At 36.3% G+C, this 24,536-nt stretch overlaps 1 protein-coding gene across 22 annotated transcripts in view; it reads right to left on the bottom strand.

Moving 5' to 3' along the window:
• Positions 1-24,536, bottom strand: part of ADGRL3 (adhesion G protein-coupled receptor L3) — an 874,612-nt gene that overhangs the window by 99,718 nt on the left and 750,358 nt on the right. For all 22 annotated transcript variants that reach the window (XM_067736151.1, XM_067736152.1, XM_067736157.1 and 19 more), the window contains 2 exons: positions 10,623-10,832; positions 353-573 (listed from right to left, as the gene is read on the bottom strand). In XM_067736151.1, coding sequence (XP_067592252.1) covers positions 353-573; positions 10,623-10,832 — 431 coding nt within the window. The remainder of the gene's footprint in view (positions 1-352; positions 574-10,622; positions 10,833-24,536) is intronic.

Below are 24,536 nucleotides of genomic sequence, written 5' to 3'. Positions count from 1 at the left end.
AAGAAGAGAAGCCATTAAAGTCATAGACTACACTGTCCTCTGAATACACATCTTTAATGCAGCTAGCTCTTCATTTGACAAATGTCTCAACGCTCTGAAAGATATTAAAAGTATCATCCTTTTATAATTACTCAAGGTTGTGATGTAGATGTTCAATCTCAGGAATATTTTTTCTCTCTTTACATCATAACAAAAGTACAAGCCATGAATTGAATTATCTCCATTTGCTTCTACAGTTCTGTTGTTTATTGCTGTGAAGTGATATAAAGACCTTAGCTTCTGAGAAAATGCAAAGTTTCAATTTCAACTAGATTTTAAAAGAGGAAGAAAAGGAAAGAAAACGTAAACTCACACTTTATCTGTTCCATAACTCCTATAGTCTACTGCAGCTGACACAGCCACAATGAGCGCAGGCATCCCATAGCCGACCAGGTAAAAGTATTTCCTTCGTGAATGTTCACTCTCAAAAACCTCCACCAGCATGATATAGAGCTGCACTCCCTCCAGGAACATCCACGTGAAGGCAGCCAAGAAGAAGAAATGTAAGAGAGCAGCAAAAACGGCACAGGCAATCTAGGGAAAGGAACAAATGAGTCAGTCAAATAACTACCAAATGAAATATCAACTGCCATAAAATTAAAATAAATATTTATCAAGACTGCAATAATAAGATAGGTCTGCAAAAAAATAATTGAGACAGATTCTTAAAATTCAGACATTAAAACCTAATTAAATATAACTTATCTGTGAAAACTCTATTTAACATTTTATTAATAATGGCTATGGATGACAGCAGAGCATTATAATAAGAAAAAAGTATAACATATAGGGAAAAGTTCTAATAAGATTCTATTGATAATTATTACTGAGATTAGTCTAAAGGTTTTAAAATAGATCTCATGAATTTTTTTCTTGGTCATAATCCTGTGTTTATTAACATATTAAGTTCTTCAATGTAAGTGAAAGAGAAACACTAAAATCAAGGAGAATAAAAGCTCTTAAAATAAAAAAAAATAATTAAAGTGTTTTATAATGAGATTATTAATTCATTATTATTTATTGTTTATTTCTTGCTTGCCTTATTTCAGAAAGGATTTAAGATGACATTGGGAAGTTCATACTGCATAGCTGTAAATGTAGATCTGGTTAAAATAAAGTGTTCCAGAAGTGCTTTCATTCTCTCATTTTTTTGTTATTTTACTAAATGTTGTGCTATACAAGCTTGGTCACAAAAGGCAGCTAGCCCTTACTTTGGCATATTTTCTAAGGTACTATAAGTTTCAGCTGACCATATATTAATTATCTTATGTCAGTTCCTGAAATTCTCACTCCTTTGGAGGGGAGGCCTTCATTTTTTATAAGAAGTCTTAACTAAACTCTACAGTTCCTACTAGAAAAGGCAACAAATTTATAGAAATTAACTCATTAGTATGGATTCAATGGCGAGTATGATCCTTGAGAAACGAAACAAAGGGCAGGTCTATCTCCTTGGATTAGAGAGATGACGATGAAGGGGAGATGAGGCAATCAAGTGTCAAAGGGGCTAGAAAGAGAAAGTAGAGCCTGACTGCCACATAACAGGCAGGAAGAGAACACATATACAGCAATAAGAGTAAAGACAAGTTGGGCTGAGCTGCACTCAACCCAAATTTTTGATACCAATCATTGTCCTTTATGCTACATGTCAGAAGTTTTGTGCAGTATGCAACACTTGGAGAAGTTTATCATACCATATGTAACATCAAGAAGCAAAAATAAGAATAAGGTTTCTAAATGAAAAGAAATCACAGAGCATTTGAATTGCAGGTTAAAAAGAGAATGAAATGATTTCTTCTTGGGAAATAACATCGTTTTCCATTTCTTGCTTTGTAGAGTTAGAACTTCAACTATTAATTTTTGTTATCAGAAGGCTTTACGTTTTTGGAGAAAGAATGTGTACTTTGATTGCTTATTCATCTGTATGCATTTATGGGAAAAACTGTCACATTTGTATATGATAACCAGTTAAAAGTATAATCACTATAATTGTACCCTTCACAGTCATTAATCATGAATGTGTAATCACAAACATGAATCCAACTGCATTTTCATTGTAAAATACTGTATACATATGGACACATACCAGAGAACAGCATTAAATGAATGAATTATTTATTATGCCTACAAGTCTTCTAAAAAATGAAAATTTTCATTTGCAGTTTTACTCATGAGAACCAACTTGCGTTATGTGCATAAATCTTAAGTTAGTAGAAAGGGCCTCACAAAAATTACAAATGTGCATAAAGTCTGTTTACTATATTAGATATTGTCTGTTGATCATATTTTCTGTTTGGGTTTATCAAGAACAGTTGGCTAGTGCTATTCATTTTTTCCTATTTCTTTCCTTCCCTCCTTCCTTTCCTCCCTCACTCTCTCCCTCCCTCTCTCCCCATCTCTCTCCCTCCTTCCCTTCCTTTCTTGATATGGCTAAACGTGGTTAGTAGTAAAGTATGAAGTTAGCACTTAAAGATGTAAACAGAATTTAAGAAAATATAAAGTGTAAAACAAAATTTGGGAAGAGTATATAAATTATAAAAATGACATTGAGTTTGAACTATTTTCCAAAACAGGTCAATTAGAAAAACTCATGTTAGGAGACTTTCAAGATGGCGGAGGAGTAAGACGTGGAGATCACCTTCCTCCCCACAAATACAGCAGAAATAGATCTACATGTGGAACAACTCCTACAGAATGCCTACTGAATGCTGGCAGAAGACCTCAGACTTCCCACAAGGCAAGAAACTTCCCACATACCTGGGTAGGGTAAAAGAAAAAAGAAAAAACAGAGACAAAAGGATAGGGATAGGACCTGCACCTCTGGGAGGAAGCTGTGAAGGAGGAAAAGTTTCCACACACTAGGAAGCCCCTTCGCGGGCGGAGACTGTGGGTGGCGGAGGGGGGAAGCTTCGGAGCCGTGGAGGAGAGCACAGCAACAGGGGTGTGGAGGGCAAAGCGGAGAGATTCCTGCACAGAGGATTGCTGCCAACCAGCACTCACAAGCCTGAGAGGCTTGTCTGCTCACCCGCTGTGGTGGGTGGGGGCTGGGAGCTGAGCCTCGGGCTTTGCAGGTCAGATCCCAGGGAGAGGACTGGGGTTGGCTGCATGAACAGGGCCTGAAGGGGGCTAGTGCACCACACCTAGGCTGGAGGGAGTCTGGGAAAAAGTTTGGAACTGCCTAAGAGGCAAGAGACCATTGTTTCAGGGTGCTCAAGGAGAAGGGATTCAGAGCACCACTTAAACGAGCTCTAGAGACTGTCGTGAGCTGCAGCTACCAGCACGGATCCCAGAGACGGGCATGAAACACTAAGGCTGCTCCTGCAGCCATCAAGAAGCCTATGTGCAAGAACAGGTCACTATCCACACCTCCCCTCCCAGGAGCCACTACCAGAGTCCCATGAAACAGGGAAAACTTCCCCAGGAGAACACATGGCACGCCTCAGGCTGTTGCAACATCATTCCAGGCTCTGTCACCTCAGGCTCGCTCCACATTCCGTACCTCTGCTCTGCCCAGCCTGAGTGAGCCAGAGCCCCCTAATCAGCTGCTCCTTTAACCCCATCCTGTGGGTGCTAAGAACAGATGCCCTCAGGCGACCTACACGCAGAGGCGGGGCCAAATCCAAAGCTGAACCCCAGGAGCTGTGCGAACAAAGAAGAGAAAAGGAAATCTCTCCCAGCAGCCTCAGGAGAAGCAGATTAAATCTTCACAATCAACTTGATGTACCCTGCATCTGTGGAATACGTGAATAGACAACGAATCATCACAAAACTGAGGCAGTGGACTTTGGGAGCAACTGTAGACTTGGGGTTTGCTTTCTGCATCTAATTTGTTTCTGGTTTTATGTTTATCTTAGTTTAGTATTTAGAGTTTATTATCATTGGTAGATTTGTTTATTGATTTGGTTGCTTTCTTCCTTTTTTTAATATATAGATTTTTTTTTCCTTTTTCTCTTTTTGTGAGCGTGTATGTGTATGCTTTTTTGTGTGATATTGTCTGTACAGCTTTGCTTTTACCATTGTCCTAGGGTTCTGTCTGTCCGTTTTTTTGTTTATTGTTTGTTTTTCTTTTTCTTTTTTTTAAGTATAGTTTTTAGTGCTTGTTATCACGGGTGGATTTGTTTTTTGGTTTGGTTGCTCTCTTCTTTCTTTCTTTTTTTTATTACCTTTTAATTTTTTATTTTTAATAATTATTTTTATTTTAATAACGTTATTTTATTTTATTTTATTTATTTATTTTACTCCCTTTTCTTTTGAGTCGTGTGGCTGACAGGGTCTTGGTGCTCTGGCCGGGTGTCACACCTGTGCCTCTGAGGTGGGAGAGCTGACTTCAGCACATTGGTCCACCAGAGACTTCCCGGCTCCATGTAATATCAAAAGGCAAAAATCTCCCAGAGATCTCTATCTCAATGCTAAGACCCAGATCCACTCAACAACCAGCAAGCTACAGTGCTGGACACTCTATGCCAAACAACTAGCAACACAACCCCACACATTAGCAGAGAGGCTGCCGAAAATCATAATAAGGTCACAGACACCCCAAAACACACCACCAGATGAGGTTCTGCCCATCAGAAAGACAAGATCCAGCCTCATCCACTAGAACACAGGCACTAGTCTCCTCCAACAGGAAGTCTACACAACCCACTGAACTAACCCAGACCACTGGGGGCAGACACCAAAAACAACAGGAACTACGAACCTGCAGTTTGCAAAAAGGAGACCCCAAACACATTAATTAAGCAAAATGAGAAGACAGAGAAATATGCAGCAGATAAAGAGGCAAGGTAAAAACTCACCAGACCAAACAAATGAAGAGGAAATAGGCAGTCTACCTGAAAAAGAATTCAGAGTAATGCTAGTAAAAATGATCTGAAATCTTGGAAAAAGAATGGAGAAAATACAAGAAACGTTTAACAAGGACCTGAAAGAACTAAAGGGCAAACAAACAATGATCAACAACACAATAAATGAAATTAAAAATTCTCTAGAAGGAATCAATAGCAGAATAACTGAGGCAGAAGAACTGATAAGCACCCTGGAAGACAAAATAGTGGAAATGACTACTGCAGAGCAGAATAAAGAAAAAAGAATGAACAGAATTAAGGACAGTCTTAGACAACTCTGGGACAATATTAAATGCACCAACATTCAAATTTTAGGGGTCCCAGAAGAAGAAGAGAAAAAGAAAGGGACTGAGAAAATATTTGAAGAGATTATAGTTGAAAACTTCCTTAATATGGGAAATGAAATAGTCAGTCAATGCCAGGAAGTGCAGAGAGTCCCATACAAGATAAACCCAAAGAGAAACAAGCCAAGACCCATATTAATCAAACTATCAAAAATTAAATACAAAGAAAAAATATTAAAAGCAGCAAGGGAAAAACAACAAATAACATACAAGGGAATTCCCATAAGGTTAACAGCTGAAACTCTGCAATCCAGAAGGGAGTGGCAGGATATATTTAAAGTGATAAAAGGGAAAAACCTACAACCAAGATTACTCTACCCAGCAAGAATCTCATTCAGATTCAATGGAGAAATTAAAACCTTTACAGACAAGCAAAAGCTAAGAGAATTCAGCACCACTAAACCACCAACAAATGCTAAAGGAACTTCTCTAGGCGGGAAATGCAAGAGAAGGAAAAGACCTACAATAATAAACACAAAATAATTAAGAAAATGGTAATAGGACATACATATCAATAATTAACTTAAATATAAATGGATTAAATGCTCCAACCAAAAGACATAGACTGGCTGAACGGATACAAAAGCAAGACCGATATATATGCTGTCTACAAGACACCCACTTTAGACCTAGGGACACTTAGCGACTGAAAGTGAGGGATGGAAAAAGATATTCCATGCAAATGGAAATCAAAAGAAAGCTGGAATAGCAATTCTCATATCAGAAAAAATAGACTTTAAAACAAAGACTATTACAAGAGACAAAGAAGGATACTACATAATGATCAAAGGATCAATCCAAGAAGATATAACAATTATAAATATTTTTGCACCCAACATAGGAGCACCTCAATAAATAAGGCAAATGCTAACAGCCATAAAAGGGGAAATTGACAGTAACACAATCATAGTACGGGACTTTAACACCCCACTTTTACCTATGGACAGATCATCCAAAATGAAAATAAATAAGGAAACACAAGCTCTAAATGATATATTAAACAAGATGGACTTAATTGATATTTATAGGACATTTCACACAAAAACAACAGAATACACTTTCTTCTCAAATGCTCATGGGACATTCTCCAGGATAGATCATATCTTGGATCACAAAAAAGCCTTGGTAAATTTAAGAAAATTGAAATCGTATCAAGTATCTTTTCTGACCACAAAGCTATGAGACTATATATCAATTACAGGAAAAAAATCTATAAAAAATACAAACACATGGAGGCTAAAAAATACACTACTTAATAACCAAGAGATCACTGAAGAAATCAAAGAGGAAATCAAAAAATACCTAGAAACAATAACAATGAAAACACAATGACCCAGAACCTATGGGATGCAGCAAAAGCAGTTCTAAGAAGGAAGTTTATAGCAATACAATCCTACCTCAAGAACCAGGAAACATCTCAAATAAACAAACTAAACTTACACCTAAAGCAGTTAGAGAAAGAACAAAAAGACCCCAGAGTTAGCAGTAGGAAAGAAATCATAAAAGCAGATCAGAAATAAGTGAATAAGAAATGAAGGGAACAGTAGCAAAGATCAATAAAACTAAAAGCTGGTTCTTTGAGAAGATAAACAAAATTGATAAACCATTAACCAGACTCATCAAGAAAAAAAGGGAGAAGACTCAAATCAGTAGAATTAGAAATGAAAAAGGAGAAGTAGCAACTGACACTGCAGAAATACAAAAGATCATGAGAGATTACTACAAGCAACTCTATGCCAATAAAATGGACAACCTGGAAGAAATAGACAAATTCTGAGAATGGCACAACCTTCTGAGACTGAACCAGGAAGAGATAGATAGTATAAACAGACCAATCACAAGCACTGAAATTGAGACTGTGATTAAAAATCTTCCAACAAACAAAAGCCCAGGACATGATGGCTCTACAAGCAAATTCTATCAAACATTTAGAGAAGAGCTAACACCTATCGTTCTCAAACTCTTCCAAAATATAGCAGAGGGAGGAACACTCTCAAACACATTCTATGAGGCCACCGTCACCCTGATACCAAAACCAAACAAAGATGTCACAAACAAAGAAAACTACAGGCCAATATCACTGATGAACATGGATGCAAAAATCCTCAACAAAATACTAGCAAACAGAATCCAGCAGTATATTAAAGTGTTCTACACCATGATCAAGTGGGGTTTATACCAAGAACACAAGGATTCTTCAATATTAGCAAATCAATCAGTGTGATAAACCATATTAACAAATTGAAGGGAAAAACCGTATGATCATCTCAATAGATGGAGAAAAAGCTTAGGACAAAATTCAAAACCCATTTATGATAAAAACTCTCCAGAAAGTAGGCATAGAGGGAACCTACCACAACATAATTAAGGCCATATATGACAAACCCACAGCAAACTCTCCAGAAAGTAGGCATAGAGGGAACCTACCTCAACAAATTAAGGCCATATATGACAAACCCACAGCAAACATTGTTTTCAATGGTGAAAAATTAAAACCATTTCCACTAAGATCAGGAACAAGACAAGGCTGTCCACTCTCACCACTATTATTCAACATAGTTTTGGAAGATTTAGCCGCAGCAATCAGAGATGAAAAAGAAATAAAAGGAATTCAAATCAGAAAAGAAGAAGTAAAGCTGTCACTGTTTGCAGATGACAAAATCCTATTCATAGAGAATTCGAAAGATGCTACCAGAAAACTACTAGAGCTAATCAATGAATTTGGTAAAGTAGCAGGTTACAAAATTAATGCACAGAAATCTCGTGCACTCCTATACACTAATAATGAAAAATCTGAATGAGAAATTAAGGAAACACTCTAATTTACCATTGCAATAAAAAGAATAAAATACCTAGGAATAAAGCTACCTAAGGAGACAAAAGACCTCTATGCAGAAAACTATGAGACACCGATGAAAGAAACTGAAGATGATACAAAGAGATGGAGAAATATACCATGTTCTTGGATTGGAAGAATCAACATTGTGAAAATGACTATACTATCCAAAGCAATCTACAGATTCAATGGAATCCCTATCAAACTACCAAGGGCACTTTTCACAGAACTAGAACAAAAATTTCACAATTTGTATGGAAACACAAAAGACCCCGAATAGCCAAAGCAATCTTGAGAAAGAAAAACAGAGCTGGAGGAATCAGGCTCCTGGACTTCAGACTATACTATGAAGCTACAGTAATCAAGACTGTACAGTATGGGCACAAAAATAGACACATAGATCAATAGAACAGGATAGAAATCCCAGAGATAAACCCATGCACATATGGTCAGCTTATTTTTGATAAAGGAGGCAAGAATATACAATGGAGAAAAGACATCCTCTTCAATAAGTGGTGCTGGGAAAACTGGATAGCTACATGTAAAAGAATGAAATTAGAACATTCTGTAACACCATACACAAAAATAAACTCAAAATGGATTAAAGACCTGAACGTAAGGTCAGACACTATAAAACTCTTAGAGGAAAACATAGGCAAATCACTCTATGACATAAATCATAGCAAGATCCTTTTTGACCAACCTCCTAGAGAAATGGAAATAAAAAACAAAAATAAACAAATGGGACCTAATGAAACTTAAAAGCTTTTGCACAGCAAAGGAAACCATAAGCAAGACGAAAAGACAAACTTTAGAATGGGAGAAAATATTTGCAAACGAAGCAACTGACAAAGGATTAATCTCCAAATATACAAGCAGCTCATGCATCTCAATATCAAAAAAACAAACAGGGCTTCCCTGGTGGTGCGGTGGTTGGGAGTCCGCCTGCCAATGCAGGGGACACGGGTTCGTGCACCGGTCCAGAAAGATCCCACATGCCGCAGAGCGGCTGGGCCCGTGAGCCATGGCCGCTGAGCCTGCACGCCTGGAGTCTGTGCTCCGCAACGGGAGAGGCCACATCAGTGAGAGGCCTGCGTACCGCAAAAAAAAAAGAAAAAAACAAAACAAAACAAACAACCCAATCCAAAAATGGGCAAAAGACCTAAATAGACGTATCTGCAAAGAAGATATACAGATTGACAACAAACACATGAAAGGATGCTCACCATCACTAATCATTAGAGAAATGAAAATCAAAACTACAATTAGGTATCACCTCACAGCAGTCAGAATGGCCATCACCAAAACATCTGGAAATAATAAATGTTGGAGAGGGTGTGGAGGAAAGGGAACCCTCTTGCACTAATGGTGGGAATATAAATTGATACAGCCACTATGGAGAACAGTATGGAAGTTCCTTAAAAAAACTAAAAATAGAACTACCATGTGACCCAGCAATCCCACTACTGGCATATACCCTGAGAAAACCATAATTCAAAAAGTGTCATGCTCATTGCAGCTCTATTTACAATAGACAGGACATGGAAACAATCTAAGTGTCCCTTGACAGATGAATGGATAAAGAAGATGTGGCACATATATACAAAGGAATATTACTCAGCCATAAAAAGAAATGAAATTGAGTTATCTGTAATGAGGTGGATGGACCTAGAGTCTGTCATACAGAGTGAAGTAAGTCAGAAGGAAAAACAAATACCATATGTTAACACATGTATATGGAATCTAAAAAAAAAAAAAAAAGCTTCTGAATAACTTAGGGGTAGGACAGGAATAAAGATGCAGACATAGAGAATGGACTTGAGGACACAGGGAGGGGGAAGGATAATCTGGGACAAAGTGAGAAAGTGGCATGGACTTATATATACTACCAAATGTAAAATAGATAGCTAGTGGGAAGCAGCCGCATATCACAAGGAGATCAGCTCAGTGCTTTGTGACCACCTAGAGGGGTGGGATAGGGAGGGTGGGAGGGAGGGAGACGCAAGAGGGAGGAGGTATGGGGATATATGTATATGTATAGCTGATTCACTTTGTTATAAAGCAGAAACTAACACACCATTGTAAAGTAATTATACTCCAATAAAGATGTTAAAAAAAAGGTTAAAAAAAAACCCAACTAATGTTAGACATGCAGTTTTCAATATAATTTCCAGTGTTTTTTTTAAAAATATATATATTATAAATTTCAAAGAATAACAATTACATGTTAGAAAAGATACTCCTCCATTCCCCAAATGATTTAAGTTTTCTCAATATTCAGCTTTGTGATTAAAAAAATTAAAGAAAAATACTAATGAAGAAACACAGTTGTTTAGAAAGGCAAGTTTTTGAACAGAATTTCTGAAGAAATGTACATTACATCCATATATTCACTGCATCTTTATGGCAATGGATATGAAAAAGGGAATACCGAATAAGATCTCAAAATTAGTAACTATCTTAGACAACTGGAAGAGAGGATACTTTCAAACAAGAATATTTTGTGTATTGGAAAGCTGGAAGTGGAGAAATTCTTTTCTAATACCAAAATAAATTGCTTACTGGTTGATCTGTTCGGTTGATCCCAATCAAGAAGAGCAGTTCTGCTACAAAAAGGCTGATGCAGAGGTTCTTATGGATGGTGTTACGGTCACTCTGGAGCCCACGGAAAAAGCAAAATGTGAAGATGCAAATCAGGAGACAAACAAGGGACAGCAAAATTCCAACCCATGTGATCACATCCAGAAGAAGGTCATGGACCGCATCACTGTGCTGGAAACACAATAGAAAAGGCATAAGTTGCAATTATGCATAACCAGTTACAAAGTTTATAAGGGCCTGGTTCTATGAAGCATGATTTTAATAATGTACTAAATATCCTCCACACATGCAATGAATAAGATAACTTAATTACTTGGGTTTTCTAATCCACAGGTAAAGCATGTTATCTTTTCTGTGAGGTGTAAATCAGTTTGTCAATAGTGTTTGCACCTTTCTTAGCTATGTACATTTTCAGTTGCACATTTTCAACTATGTACATTTTCAGTTGAAGCATATCAACTTAATTCTGGCCAAAGATTTCAAGGTAAAGCTTTTCGTTTTTCTACCCCACATCACATTTTTAGGTTAATATTTTTACAACTCTTGCTAGGGAATACTCTATATAAAAATTAAGTTATACACTTAGGAAAGTGGTATCACAACTGAAATTTATTTGAATCTCTGAAGAATTTTTATTAAAAAAATACAATTCCTCTGTCCTATAAATCCTTTATCAGAATTTCGAAGGTTGAGTTCATAAAAGTTGTCATTTTATAAAGATCCCCAGTTAATTCTGACGGACAGCCACATATGTGTACCATTTATTTAGTGGAAAATCTAAAAGAATGAGGATAGTCACTGGATTTATATTCATATTGAATGGCTTAAGGAGATCAAGAAGTTTGATCACTGAAAGGTTTTGCATGAATAGAACCTGTTATACACAGATGGAAAATAAGTATTCAGAATTACTATACCCGATAGCAGCCCAAAAGAGATAGTAGAGCCATGAAAAAGAAATACGTTCATGAAAACTTCCGCATTGAAACTACATTATGTGTCTCTGTTACAGTCCTGTGAGTTCCATACCTGCCACGTTCCTTGGTTTGTCCACTATCTCATTTCTGTCTTTGTTCTAAGATTCAAAACTCCATTTCCACTGTATGATAGTTTGCCTCCGTCGAAACCACTTTTGTGAAGCTTAGAATGTATGGTAGCCCAACACATCGGTATGCCAACATGTTGGAGCAGAATCGAGAAACTGTCTATGACTGTCAATTCCTCTTTTCTTCCTAGGTTTCTTGAAAATTCTTAAAGACCTAACTTCCAACAGTAGGGGAATACATAAATAATGGTTGATATTTATGGAATGATATTCAAAAAAGGAGTAGAAAATCAGTGTTCTAGATTTATAGTCACAAACATAGATACTTCTCAAAAATCTAATATTACGTTTGAAAAAATGCAAGTGGCAAAAGTATCTATACAGTATGATATCATTTATGTAAAAATTTAAATGACACAAATCAATGACATTGATTTTTATGGATATATGCATAAGTAGTGAAAGCATAACATGTGCATGGGAAATTTTTTAGTTGAAAACAAAGATATGTGTTTCTAATTGACATCTTTTTCAACTGTATAGATCATACACATTGATTTTTGTTTTAGGATGGAAGTTACTACATTTAGTTGTCTCCCACATTGTTAGCTCACCTTAAAAAATTCATAAATATCCAGGTTTTCTATTTTTATTCAAACTTTGTACCTTTATGTTTTATATAAACTTCATACAAAGATTATTCTGAATGTGGAAATTCTCCTTACAAGTGAACCACCATGCTGTAACCTGAATCACAGCACTTCGCATATTGCTAGATACAACTTCACAGTTGTTATCTGATAAAGAACTCTGCTAGGACACTGCCAATGAAACAGTTTCAAACTATTCCTGCATAACTCTAGATGTATTTCTCAGAAGGAGCTCAAATCATGAAAGAAAACCACATGAAATTTTGCTTTAACTGCTTTGTTCTCCAGGGGACACTGCTAAAGTAGTGTTGGGTCTCTGATAGCTTAAATTACTTTTACTATCGGAAAGTGGAGAGTGGTTAGTGCTACCCGGTTCCCTGAACAGAGAGCTATTTGCTCTCTTCTTTGACTCAAAGGAAAGATGCTGTAATTGAGTATCAAGCACCAGCGTTCAGCACAGCAGTCTTCCATAATGGCAGGTATAATACATTCTCAAATATATCCTAAAGACCTAAAACACTAAAAAAGAAAGAAAAAAAAGAAACCAAATAACTCCAGCTTTTCCTGGGTAGTTGCATTATTAGAAATGTATTGACTTTACTCAGTGCCTTTGTAGGTCTTTCAAAAACCCCATGCAGAGTTATTAAGAGAAGAATACCAAATGTCAAAATAACAGTACAAAAAGTACATAACGTTCAAAGAAAGAACAAAAAAGTCTAGCAATTAATTAGCAATCATGTTTCGGGTATTACTGTCTAGTTCAGAAAACATAAACACGAACCACCTTATATGTATTATACTGTGATCAAATGTAACTCACCACTTGAATTTTATCAGTAAGATGAAAGAAAAAGAACAATGAACATTAAATGTGAACAAGACCTATGAGTTTAGCCTTCTTTATAGTAGTCTGTCATAACAGAACTTTCAGGAGGCCAAACCATGATAAAAACCAACCCCCCTTCAAGAGGATGGTCAATTGAATAAAACTCCTAGGTATAGTTTTTTTTTTTTTTTGCGGTACGCGGGCCTCTCACTGTTGTGGCCTCTCCCATTGCAGAGCACAGGCTCCAGACGTGCGGGCTCAGCGGCCATGGCTCACTGGCCCAGCCGCTCCTCGACATGTGGGATTCTCCCGGACCGGGGCACGAACCTGCATCCCCTGCATCAGCAGGCGGACTCTCAACCACTGCGCCACCAGGGAAGCCCTCCTAGGTAGAGTTTTAACAATGTGATAATGGAGCAAGTATTCCTATTTCCAAGGTTCCACGTTTTGAGTACTCTATAACTCAATCACCCCTGACATGAACTATATACCATTATGTGACTTGAGATCTTATTAGTCTTATATCTTATTATTATATCCTAGCACTTAGTATTGGGCTTGACACATAAAAAATGATGAATAGGGCTTCCCTGGTGGCGCAGTGGTTGAGAGTCTGCCTGCCGATGCAGGGGACAGGGGTTCATGCCCCCGTCCGGGAAGATCCCACATGCCGCGGAGCGGCTGGGCCCGTGAGCCATGGCCGCTGAGCCTGCGCGTCCGAAGCCTGTGCTCCACAACGGGAGAGGCCACAACAGTCAGAGGCCCGCGTACTCACCCCCCTCGCAAAAAAAAAAAAGATGAATAAATATTTGTTTTTGAATGGTTATAATAACACTATTCCACTTAAACCAAATGTCTAAGAGCTGAACCCTCTTACATCAGTATAGTTTTAGTATCCATTTAATCCCCACTGGATTTTAAGAAGTATCAATATCAAATATTACATGTTCAAAACTGAGCCCCTTCTCATCCTGTTTCTCCCTCCGGTCCCACCCGCCACTCCCAAATCTACCCTTCCTTCTGTTTTCCTCATTTCAGTAAACAGCAACTTCATTCTTTGAAGTGTTCTGGCCAAGAACTTAAGAGTCATATTGATTCCTCTTTTTCACACATTACTCTTAATCCATCAAGAAATCTTGTAGCTCCTGTCTTCTATCTGACAGCTGCTCCTCACCTCAATTGCACTAAATTGGTTAGAGCTACCTGATTTTTTTTTTTTTTTTTGCGGTATGCGGGCCTCTCACTGCTGTGGCCTCTCCCGTTGCGGAGCACAGGCTCCGGACACGCAGGCTCAGCGGCCATGGCTCACGGGCCCAGCCGCTCCGCGGCATGTGGGATCCTCCCGGACCGGGGCACGAACCCGTGTCCCCTGCATCGGCAGGCGGACTCTCAACCACTGCGCCACCACGGAAGCCCCACCTGATTTTTTTTTAAACAGCCTCCTAAATGATCTCCCTACTTTGACCCTCATCCATCCATCTTTCCTCTCTGTTCAACAACATGGAGAGATTCTCTTTAAGTACAAGCCAGATAATAAGATTCATTGATGGAGGCATCCAATGTCTCCTACCTCAATAAAAGTAAAAACCAAAGTCTTTACAAAGGTCTACAATGTCCTATAAGATCTGCACTCTTGTGAAACATTTCCTATTCTCCCCTTCATTCAGTTCACTCTACCCCAGTTGGCCTCCTCTAGCCTTTGAATACATCCAGCACATTCCAGCCTCAGAGACTTTGTACTTGATGTTCCCTTGGTCTGGAATTCTCTTCCAATAAACAGCTGTGTGACTTACTTGCTAACTTCCTTCAGTTCTTCATTCAAATGTCACCTTCTCACAGAGTTTTTCTGAATCACCTCATCTAAAATTGCAAACATCATTTACCCACTCTGACTCTCTATTGCTTTTCCTGAATTTTTTTTCCTCTTAACATTTACCTAGACTATATATTTTATTAATATATCTTATTTATGTTTTCTACATAAACAAGAAATATTAATAAAGTACATAGCCTAGAATCTATTGTATAGCACAAGGAACTCTACTCAATACTGTGTAATGGCCTATATGGGAAAAGAATCTAAAAAAGAGAGGATATATGTATACGTATAACTGATTCACTTTAATGTATCCCTGAAACTAACACAACATTGTAAATCAACTGTACTCCAATTAGAAAAAAAAAAATTTCTTGTTCATCGTCTGTGGCCTTTACTAGAAAGTACACTGCAAGAGAATAAGTTGTTTAATCACCAATGTATCCCCAGGTCCTAGAAAGCTGCCTCCCATAGAGTGGATGCACAATTAATGTGTGAACTGAATAAATGAATCTCTCTTTAATTACCGCCCCTTCTGCAATGAATTTAGATTATAAACTAAAAGTTGTATCATGCTGCCCATTGCAACCTTTGGGGTTCTTTGGTTCATAAACTACCTGCTCTAAAATCTTGAGTAAAAGATAAAGAAAATTAAAGCTGGAGAATGAGAAGCTCATTACACCATAATATCTTAAAATGTGTGGAAGTAAGAGGACTGCAGAGTAAGTATGATTAGAGTCTGAAGATGTGGATTTAACCTTGTCACTCCAATTTTGCAATTGGACAATTTTAACAACTACTTACCCTTTAAAGTATCAGACACTTCATACATATAGAGATAAAGCAGATTCACTTTATCGTATACCTGAAACTAACATGATATTGTTAATCAGTTATACACCAATAAAAATTAGAAAAATAAAGAATCAAAAACTTCAAGGAAATTAATTTCTTAAAGAAGATGGGGAGCTGTGAGAGAAAATCTACAAGCAGAACGACAGAATGATTCATCAGAATATACTTTGAGGAAATTCATTGACTCTATCCACTCTAGAAAGAAATTTTTATGAAAACAATACTCATTTTTCAGGCTTTCTGTGAAGCTTACATTCACATATGAAATGCCAGATATTTTGTAAAAGCTACAGAAAGTTTCTGATTTTTCCTTTTATTTTCACCTCAATGAATCTGCTTTGTCTTATCACTGTGGGGTTACTGAGTAATTCAAATACCACAAAAGGGGTGAGTACCACAATGAAGGAAAAAAAGGTGGCTTAAACAATGATGTTTTGTGAAACTCACTCTGTCAGTATAAAACCCTCAAATATACCAATAGGTACATTTAATGAAACTAAGCCCAAATTCATGGAATAGGGAAATGTGACTTCCGCTTCATGATTTAAGAATAACTCAACCTGTATACACTAAGATCTTCATGTAAATCTTGATATTTCTAACTTTATTGTCCAAAAAGCATCTTGTCAGCAAACAAGATGGAGAAATAGATTTTGAAATGTTTTCCATTTTTACTGCCTAAGTATTTCCAGATATATTGTATATTTCCAGATACACAAACTATATGAATTAATTCTGAACCCCTCTGGATGTTTTTTTATAATTTTAGAAAGTTGCATTTTCCAGACATTGCTTGAACAATCACCCTATAATAATTATTAATTGTGGGCAGTAATTTTCAAGAACCTGTTTTACTTTCTGCATTAAAATGTATTATTTTAACGTTGAGTCGGAGTTGTTAAGGCATAATAATATGATTTTTAAATTGCCTCAAACATATCTTGTTCTGAAATACTTGTAATATAGCTAAATGAGTTTTATTTTTTCCTCTTTGCAAAGGTAGGAGCACTCACTTTGCTACCAATGTATCACATCAGCATAAGGCGTTGCTTTGACTCAGGAATTTCACTGAAGCTAGTAGGGTTATGAAAGGCCTATTTTCTGATAAATATGGCAAGAACTCTGTGAAATAAGTTCCTTGCATTGCTCTAACAGATCATCAAACACATAGGTCACCACACGAATGCTTGGGAAAATAAAGGGCTCAATGGTCTGAGGAAATTAGAATTTTTTTTTGCAGTAATAGGATGAAGGTCAAAGTTGAGTAACACAGTAAGAAGAATGATATGATTGCATTTCTTATGATTTTTATAGTAAGTTAGTCAAAATAACTCAGCAATAATTTCCAAATTTGTATCAAGTTGAAAAAAAAAATCAGTCATATATTTTCAAGCTGTAATTGCTGAGAGAGAACCACTGGCAAGTAAAAGCACACAAAACTATTCATATCCAGCTATCCTTTGAATTCAAGAGAACTTATTCAGAATATCTCTTTGGTTTCAGAAGCACAGTAAGTTATTTGAAGTTTTCTTGCTTTGAATTGAAAAAAAAAATTTTTAACCTCACCATATTTGGTGAACCAGATTCACAACTACCTTAATAGAGGAAACAGAAAAGGAAATAGTAGAAAATGTGGAAATTAAGTATCTTACAGTAGTTGAGAATTAAATACAGATATAGGTTTTTAAAAAGTAAAGTTGATAAACAAAAAACAATTACTGACCAATTAGAAATTTTTAAAGTAAATGAAGTAATCAAGCAGTAAATAAGAAAAAGATTTTAGGAGTATCTGGGGTGAGGGTAGAAAATGAAGCTGGGAAGATAGAAAATTTCATCTTTAACATTTCTGAGTTAAATACAGTGATGATGATAATGGTGATGATGATAGCTAACACATAACTTTCAAGATATCAGTTTCTTTTAGGAGTGCTTATCTATTTTATTAGGGTTGTCACTTAGTCCTATAAAACACTGTGATGTGATACTATTATTATTTCCAATTTACAGATGAAAAAACTGAAGCACAGATAAGTAATTTACCCCAGATCATTCAACTAGTAATGCAGTAGATATAGTATTAATGGTAACGTGATCAAGTATCCAGGTTCGCTCAGGAATGTCTTAGTTTTAGCATTAAATTTTTCTATCCTGGGAAAATCTTCTCTCAGACATGAAACTATTCCAGAGATCAGAGATGGGTTCAGAAGTTTGAAAGCAAAGTACAAAATCCATATGATAGTCTAGAAAATAGAGGCTGGAAGCAACATTATTTTTAGTATCAAATGTCTGTGGCATTGAATATCCACCTTCCTTAGTGACTCTTGCTGTCCTTTTCCCTGACTACTGATGCTGGAAACCATGATTTGCAGTTCCTAGTAGAGAATCAGACATTGTTGTATTATTCTGAGTGATGAAACCTAAGTATGCAAATTCAGGGCCTTGTGATGCTAAATTTCTCTTTGATTTTGGATTAACTGTTGTGCTTTGTACCAAGATTCTGCTAAATTAATTTTTAACATTGTTACTATTGTGACTGTTTTCTAAGAGTTCATTGATGAAACTGAGAAAAATATAATCTAATAACATGACAATACTGAAAAGGAATGCTAAACAACTGTGTTATTTTAAAGATACATGGAAGGATACATGAAGTTAGATTAGAGAGAGAACCAAAACAAAGCATACTACACAAAATGTGGAAATGAATTTGGGGCCAGGCACGAGAAAACTGTGAATGTGCGTATGGAAGCTGAATCTCACAAATCTAGGATAAGACAGGCAAGTTTTTGTAGGATAAAAAGTGGGGTTTTTTGTTTTATGTTTTTTTTAAACCTCTTCTCAAAAGGTACCAATGTTCAGTTGAAATTAATGGTAGTGGAGTAAGCCTGAGTATTCCAAAAGAATAAACATGTATTATTGCTTTCTTCCCTTTATTTGTCTTTGCACCTGAGTAAAGTTACTTTTCTTGATTCAGAGGTTGCAACTGAAATGTCCTGTGGGTAAACAAAAGGAGAAATTTTGATAACCAATGTTTTGCTTCCTCACAGTGTAGAGCTGATTCTGTCAGATCATGCTTTCTAAAGTATATAAAGTGAAGTGTTGGATCACAGCAACAAAATAATGTTTCCCCCAGCTCTTATGCATTTTGATTTGAAAAATGGAATTTCAAATTGTCTTCTTGATTTCCATAAAGGTTTTGATTAAACTTCAGAAGACACGAAACAAAAGACTGTTGATAACCTTGCCCATATATAAACTAGACTTTGCTCATCTATCTGCATATTTGATGGACAGTGCAAATGTAAATTTTGGAAAATGCCATTCAGCCTATAAACTTCTTACAAAAGAAAATGAACAGTTCTTACCCACTAAATGTGCTGTACACCTTGTAGACAAGGCTGCTAGAAAGGAAGGTGATGTGCTTACCTGCGATAATGAGGTTTCATAATGAAATTATTTGGTCACTTTTCAGTTTCTTCAAAATGTGTAGAAGTACTTAATGAGCCTTTTAACTTTCTAGAAATGGAAGGAGATAGTCTCCTGAGACATGTGCCTTCAAGATGGCTATTACAGGGGCTGGCCATAGACAAGATGTTAAAATACTGACCTGTAAAATCATATTTCCAAAGTGTGGGACAAGAAAAATGTCTTTCTCTAACTTTGAAATATATGACAGATGAGAATGGAGAAAAATATTACAATAAGACACATTTATATGTTTCTCTAAAACTGTTTGATGAGCTCTGAAGAGGCTATAGGGAACCTGGAAAAAGATGAACTTATTCTACCCGAGTTGCATGGACTTCTGCATAGGTTAGAACAAAAAAATCATTACAGTGAAAAACATGATTTATTTTGGGGATTTAAGACTGTTTCCAAAATAAAATGTCATCAGAAAAGGACAGTCATGTTAACAGGACTTTATCATTTCTTTATTAAAACTTTAACTTGCTTGGGATCCAGTCTTTACTTCATAAAGTACAACTATTTCAGTGCTCTAAAACCATTATCCCTGATAGTGTTTAAGCTTATGCTGACATCCAATGTGCTTGGAAATGTTTATAAATCATGAACATTTTGGACATGGACAGCTCATATGATGAATTCATAGATGCAAAAGAACAAATTGACAAACAGCTGGTTTACCAAAACAAGCCTGTACATACAAAGTGGATGGGCATTTCTGGAGATCTGGGAACTAATTGCCACAAGTCTAAAAAGCTACAAAGTAAAGCTATTAATTAAAATCCTAAGTACTCCGTGCTGAACACTTTTGTTGAGAAGATATTTATTTTGATGTCATCTATTGGATTGACACCAGGAATCAATGTAATATGGGCTTGATAAAATGAGAACTTCAGGTCAAAGTGAATTTTACTTTTGACTATATTCAGTTTTAACTTTATTTAAAAAAAATGAAAAATACACATAGAAAAAACATATCATAGTTATTTTTATTAAATATAGGTCATATCTGTTTAATTACTTTGTTGTACTAACTTAATTCTCACATTTATAAAATGTGTGATAATATAGCCTGAAATTTTAAATATTCAATAGAGACTTTTGCTGTATCAGAGGATGGAAAGAAGCATTTTAAAAATATTGTTATAGGTATTCACACTATTAGCACTACTATTAATTAGCATTAAATACTTCTAATTGTCACTTTTATGTAGTAATAACACATAGGTGCATAATTACTTATTGCATGTTAAGTATATTTTTTGATCTGGTAGTGCTGTTTCCTGGTTGGCTCTCTAAAAGGTTGATCACCCTAACTGATGGCCAAATACTCCATGCTCTTAACAATACTGCTAACAGTGGGGAGGACCACAGATCCTCTCCTATATTTCTTTTGAAGACTCTAAGCCCCTTAGAACTAAACAGAGGTAGGTTTCACGGGTGAAAATTTCTTGATTATCCTTTAAATACAATGATTAAATCCAGTGGTTTTGTTAAAACAAAGTTTGCTGGGGAACATTCAGCAAATTTCCTGATTCTCAGACAAAATGGGTAACTTCGTTTAAGATTGTTTTCATTAAAACACATACACACACACACACACACACACACACACACAATTTTTGAAAGTACTTCTTAAAGGGTTAGGTGAAATGGAATGGGATAGAGGGGCTGAAGTATAAATGAAGGGAAACCATAGAAATGCCAGACTTGAATTACTCAGATATGTTTACTATTTTTATTTAGTTGTAATTTTTTCTTTTTTTTTTTTCGATGCGGGCCTCTCACTGTTGTGGCCTCTCCCGTTGTGGAGCACAGGCCCTGGATGCGCAGGTTCAGTGGCCATGGCTCACGGGCCCAGCCGCTCCGCGGCATGTGGGATCTTCCTGGACCGGGGCACGAACCTGCATCCCCTGCATCGGCAGGCTGACTCTCAACCACTGCGCCACCAGGGAAGTCCCTACTATTAGTATTTAAATATCATTCTTCTCATAGAGCCATTTCCTTTGGCATGTAAGGAAAGATAAATTTACCACAATGAGAAAGAAAAGTTTTAAAATAGAGACAAATAGAATTAGGCTTAACAGAGAAAGTAATTTTGCATAACTACATTATAAAAACCAAATAAATAGAAACTACACCAAGCCAAAAACATCTAATAAAATTTGGTAGTTTCATCCTAACATTGGATGCCTACAGTGTGTCAGGTACTGAATAAAACAGAATGGAAATATAAATATATACACACGTACACACACACATATATCTCATTTTTACTTCATTATTCATATTCATTTGGTTTTCTTAGCTATACCAAATTCAGGAAAAAGAAAAAGGAGATGATGGTTATTAGGCTTTCTTTTTTCCATTCTCATGAATAAGTTTATTGCATTTTAAACAGAGTAGGGGTCTTCCAAATAATAACCCTGGGGACAAATATCCCACAGGCCTCGAGTCAATAGCTTGAGCTAACATTAAATTTTACAAAATTAACAACTTAAAAGTTCCATGATTGGCTTTTTAAATCAGCAAGTAACCAACCATAGAAGATCTTTAAACCATAATGCTTATGCTGTGAGGATACACAAAGGAAACTGGCAGTCCCCTGAATGGTCTATAACAAGGTAGGAAAAATGATTTAGTTCAGCCATATTTTTGTTCACATGTTTTTAAAATCTTACACACAAGTTGACCTTATTGCCTATCTTAGAAAGCTATAAAACTATTCTGGAAAATCTAGCCTAATTCCTCTAGAGTTCAATAGTTCTCTAGCTTTATTACTTTATTTACTAGACACAGTAGAATGAAATAGGCAGGGAAAAAGAAAAACAATCACAGAAGACTTTGAATGTTAAAAAAGAAGGGTAAAATTTTACAACCCAGAGCAAATAGACTACAGTTAGTAAACATATCAACTAATTCTTACCAAGAACAGTATAAGCAATTAAGGATAGTTTTAGAATATTAGGATGGAGAAAGTTTTCATGCTTGCTTCTTTTGCTTGGCTGGTTGATTATACTCTCTCAAGCATGGGTAAATTGGGTGAGTAGAGCCAATATACTAAACAAATTTGACAATTTCATTGTGATAAAAAGAAGCTGTCACTGTGAACAGTGATGCAAAGTACTGGCCTAAATGTCTTTCTTTCAGGTACAGGTAGATGATTATCAGTTATTAGAAACTCAATTAACTATTTGGGTCTTGATAGTTAACTACTCCCAGGATCAAGAGCTCAAAGGTTTTGAGGACAGTTAAGCATATAGTGAATTAAAAAATTATATTTTCGGGCTTCCCTGGTGGCGCAGTGGTTGAGAGTCCGCCTGCCGATGCAGGGGACGCGGGTTCGTGCCCCGGTCCGCGAAGATCCCACATGCTGCGGAGCGGCTGGGCCCGTGAACCATGGCCGCTGAGCCTGCGTGTCCGGAGCCTGTGCTCCGCAATGGGAGAGGCCACAGCAGTGAGAGGCCCAAGCAAAAAAAAATTATATTTTCAGAAAACTTTATAATTCTCAACATGATTTTAATAGATTTTGTTATTCAATTCCCCAAAATAATCCTGAGATAACGTTAGAAATAATTTTATTACTCTCCGTTAACTGATTAATAATGGGAACAGTGAGTCCAAATGATTTGCTAAAGATACAGGCAATTACCTAAAGAACTGGAATCAGGACCCTAAGCCTCCTAACTGTTCTTATTCCAACTTCCCTGCAAATTATAAAATGGGAAAATAAATTATGATGACAATTCCTATTCTGGTTCTGTGGATCAAATGAGATAATGTATGTAGACACTAAAGAAATGATGTTAATTCCTCTATCATTGAACATGCTGGGCCTTTCTGAGAGTTAAGTCCTCACCAGATCTCTACTTTTTGCAATCTCCATAAACTTTATTACTTATATTTCTCACTAGAATTGCAGATGCATCTCCAGCTGCTATTTTTAGGCATGCTTATTTACTGAAGATGATAAAGAACCTGAAAATTGTAAGGGTAAGGATCTAGTGTGCATATGAGAAGATTGCAGGTCTCTTTCTGCTTAAAAATTCTACTGCAACTCAGAAATAAAAACAATCAGAAGAAGAGTGTAATTAATACTCTCTTGAATATAAATTTTACTGAAAATATACACTTCAAAACCACAAAAATGCAGCCTTACTTCATGTTACTTCAAGCCTGTTGCTCTCATTTTGCTTAAAGTTATGTCATTTCATCTAGAGCATCTTCTCTGACCCCTCAAGGTCAAGTTAAGGCTTTTCCCCATGTGTTTCTATAGCACTCTCTACCACAACAATAAGACATTTCTTGTAAGATACAGATTATGCTGATTACTTATCTGTATTACTAATTAGATCATAAACTTTGCCTGTCACAAAGACAGTATTTAACTATTTGAGGAACAAGTAAAGGGTAGACTTAACAGATTAAAATGAAAGAAACTGAGATTAATAAAACAAACTTTCCAGATATGTTTCCACATGTTCCTCTTAATTACAAAAACTTCAATGTTCCTGTACAATGTAACTTTAACAAATGATCAAACTTAGTAACTCCAATAAGGGGCTTCCTGATACAATGGGAAGGATACTGCATCTCCTACAGGGTATTTTTGCCAAAAATGTTTAACCTGGATCTAATTATGAGAAAACAATCAGAAAGACTGAGATTGTGAAACATTCTACAGAATGGCCTGGACTCTGGACTCTGCAAAGTGTCATTTTCATGAAAGACAAAAACAGGCAGGGATACTTCTAAAGAAGAGCAAAGAAATGTCACAACTAAAGGTACTGTGATCTTTGATCAGGCCCTAAGTGGAAATACAATGGCTGTAAAGGACATTATCAGGATAATTAGAAAATCTGTGTATGAATTATACAGTAGATGATAATACTTAGTCAAAGTTAAATTTCTTCTGTGTTTTAATGGTAGAGCATGTTCTTGGAACCTATTTGCTGGAAGATTTAGGAATTAAATATTATAAAATCAGCAATTTACTTCCAAAGAGTCAAATAATACAGCAAAATATAGATGCATGTACATACACATAAGAGTGACAGTCAAATGTGTCAAAATTTAAATATGAATTCAGAAAAAGGGGTATATGAGTGTTTATTGTAATACTCTTTCAACTTTTCTATAAAAGTTCTATAAAAAGAGTGGAGAAAATAAGTAATAAAATAATTTTTCTTTCCACTCCAGCTACACTGTTCTTGCAGTT

This window comes from Pseudorca crassidens, chromosome 4, assembly GCF_039906515.1.
Source record: "Pseudorca crassidens isolate mPseCra1 chromosome 4, mPseCra1.hap1, whole genome shotgun sequence".
Lineage (NCBI taxonomy): Eukaryota > Metazoa > Chordata > Mammalia > Artiodactyla > Delphinidae > Pseudorca > Pseudorca crassidens.
Note: the sequence above shows the minus strand (reverse complement) of the source record. Positions and strands in the feature narration are given on the sequence as shown.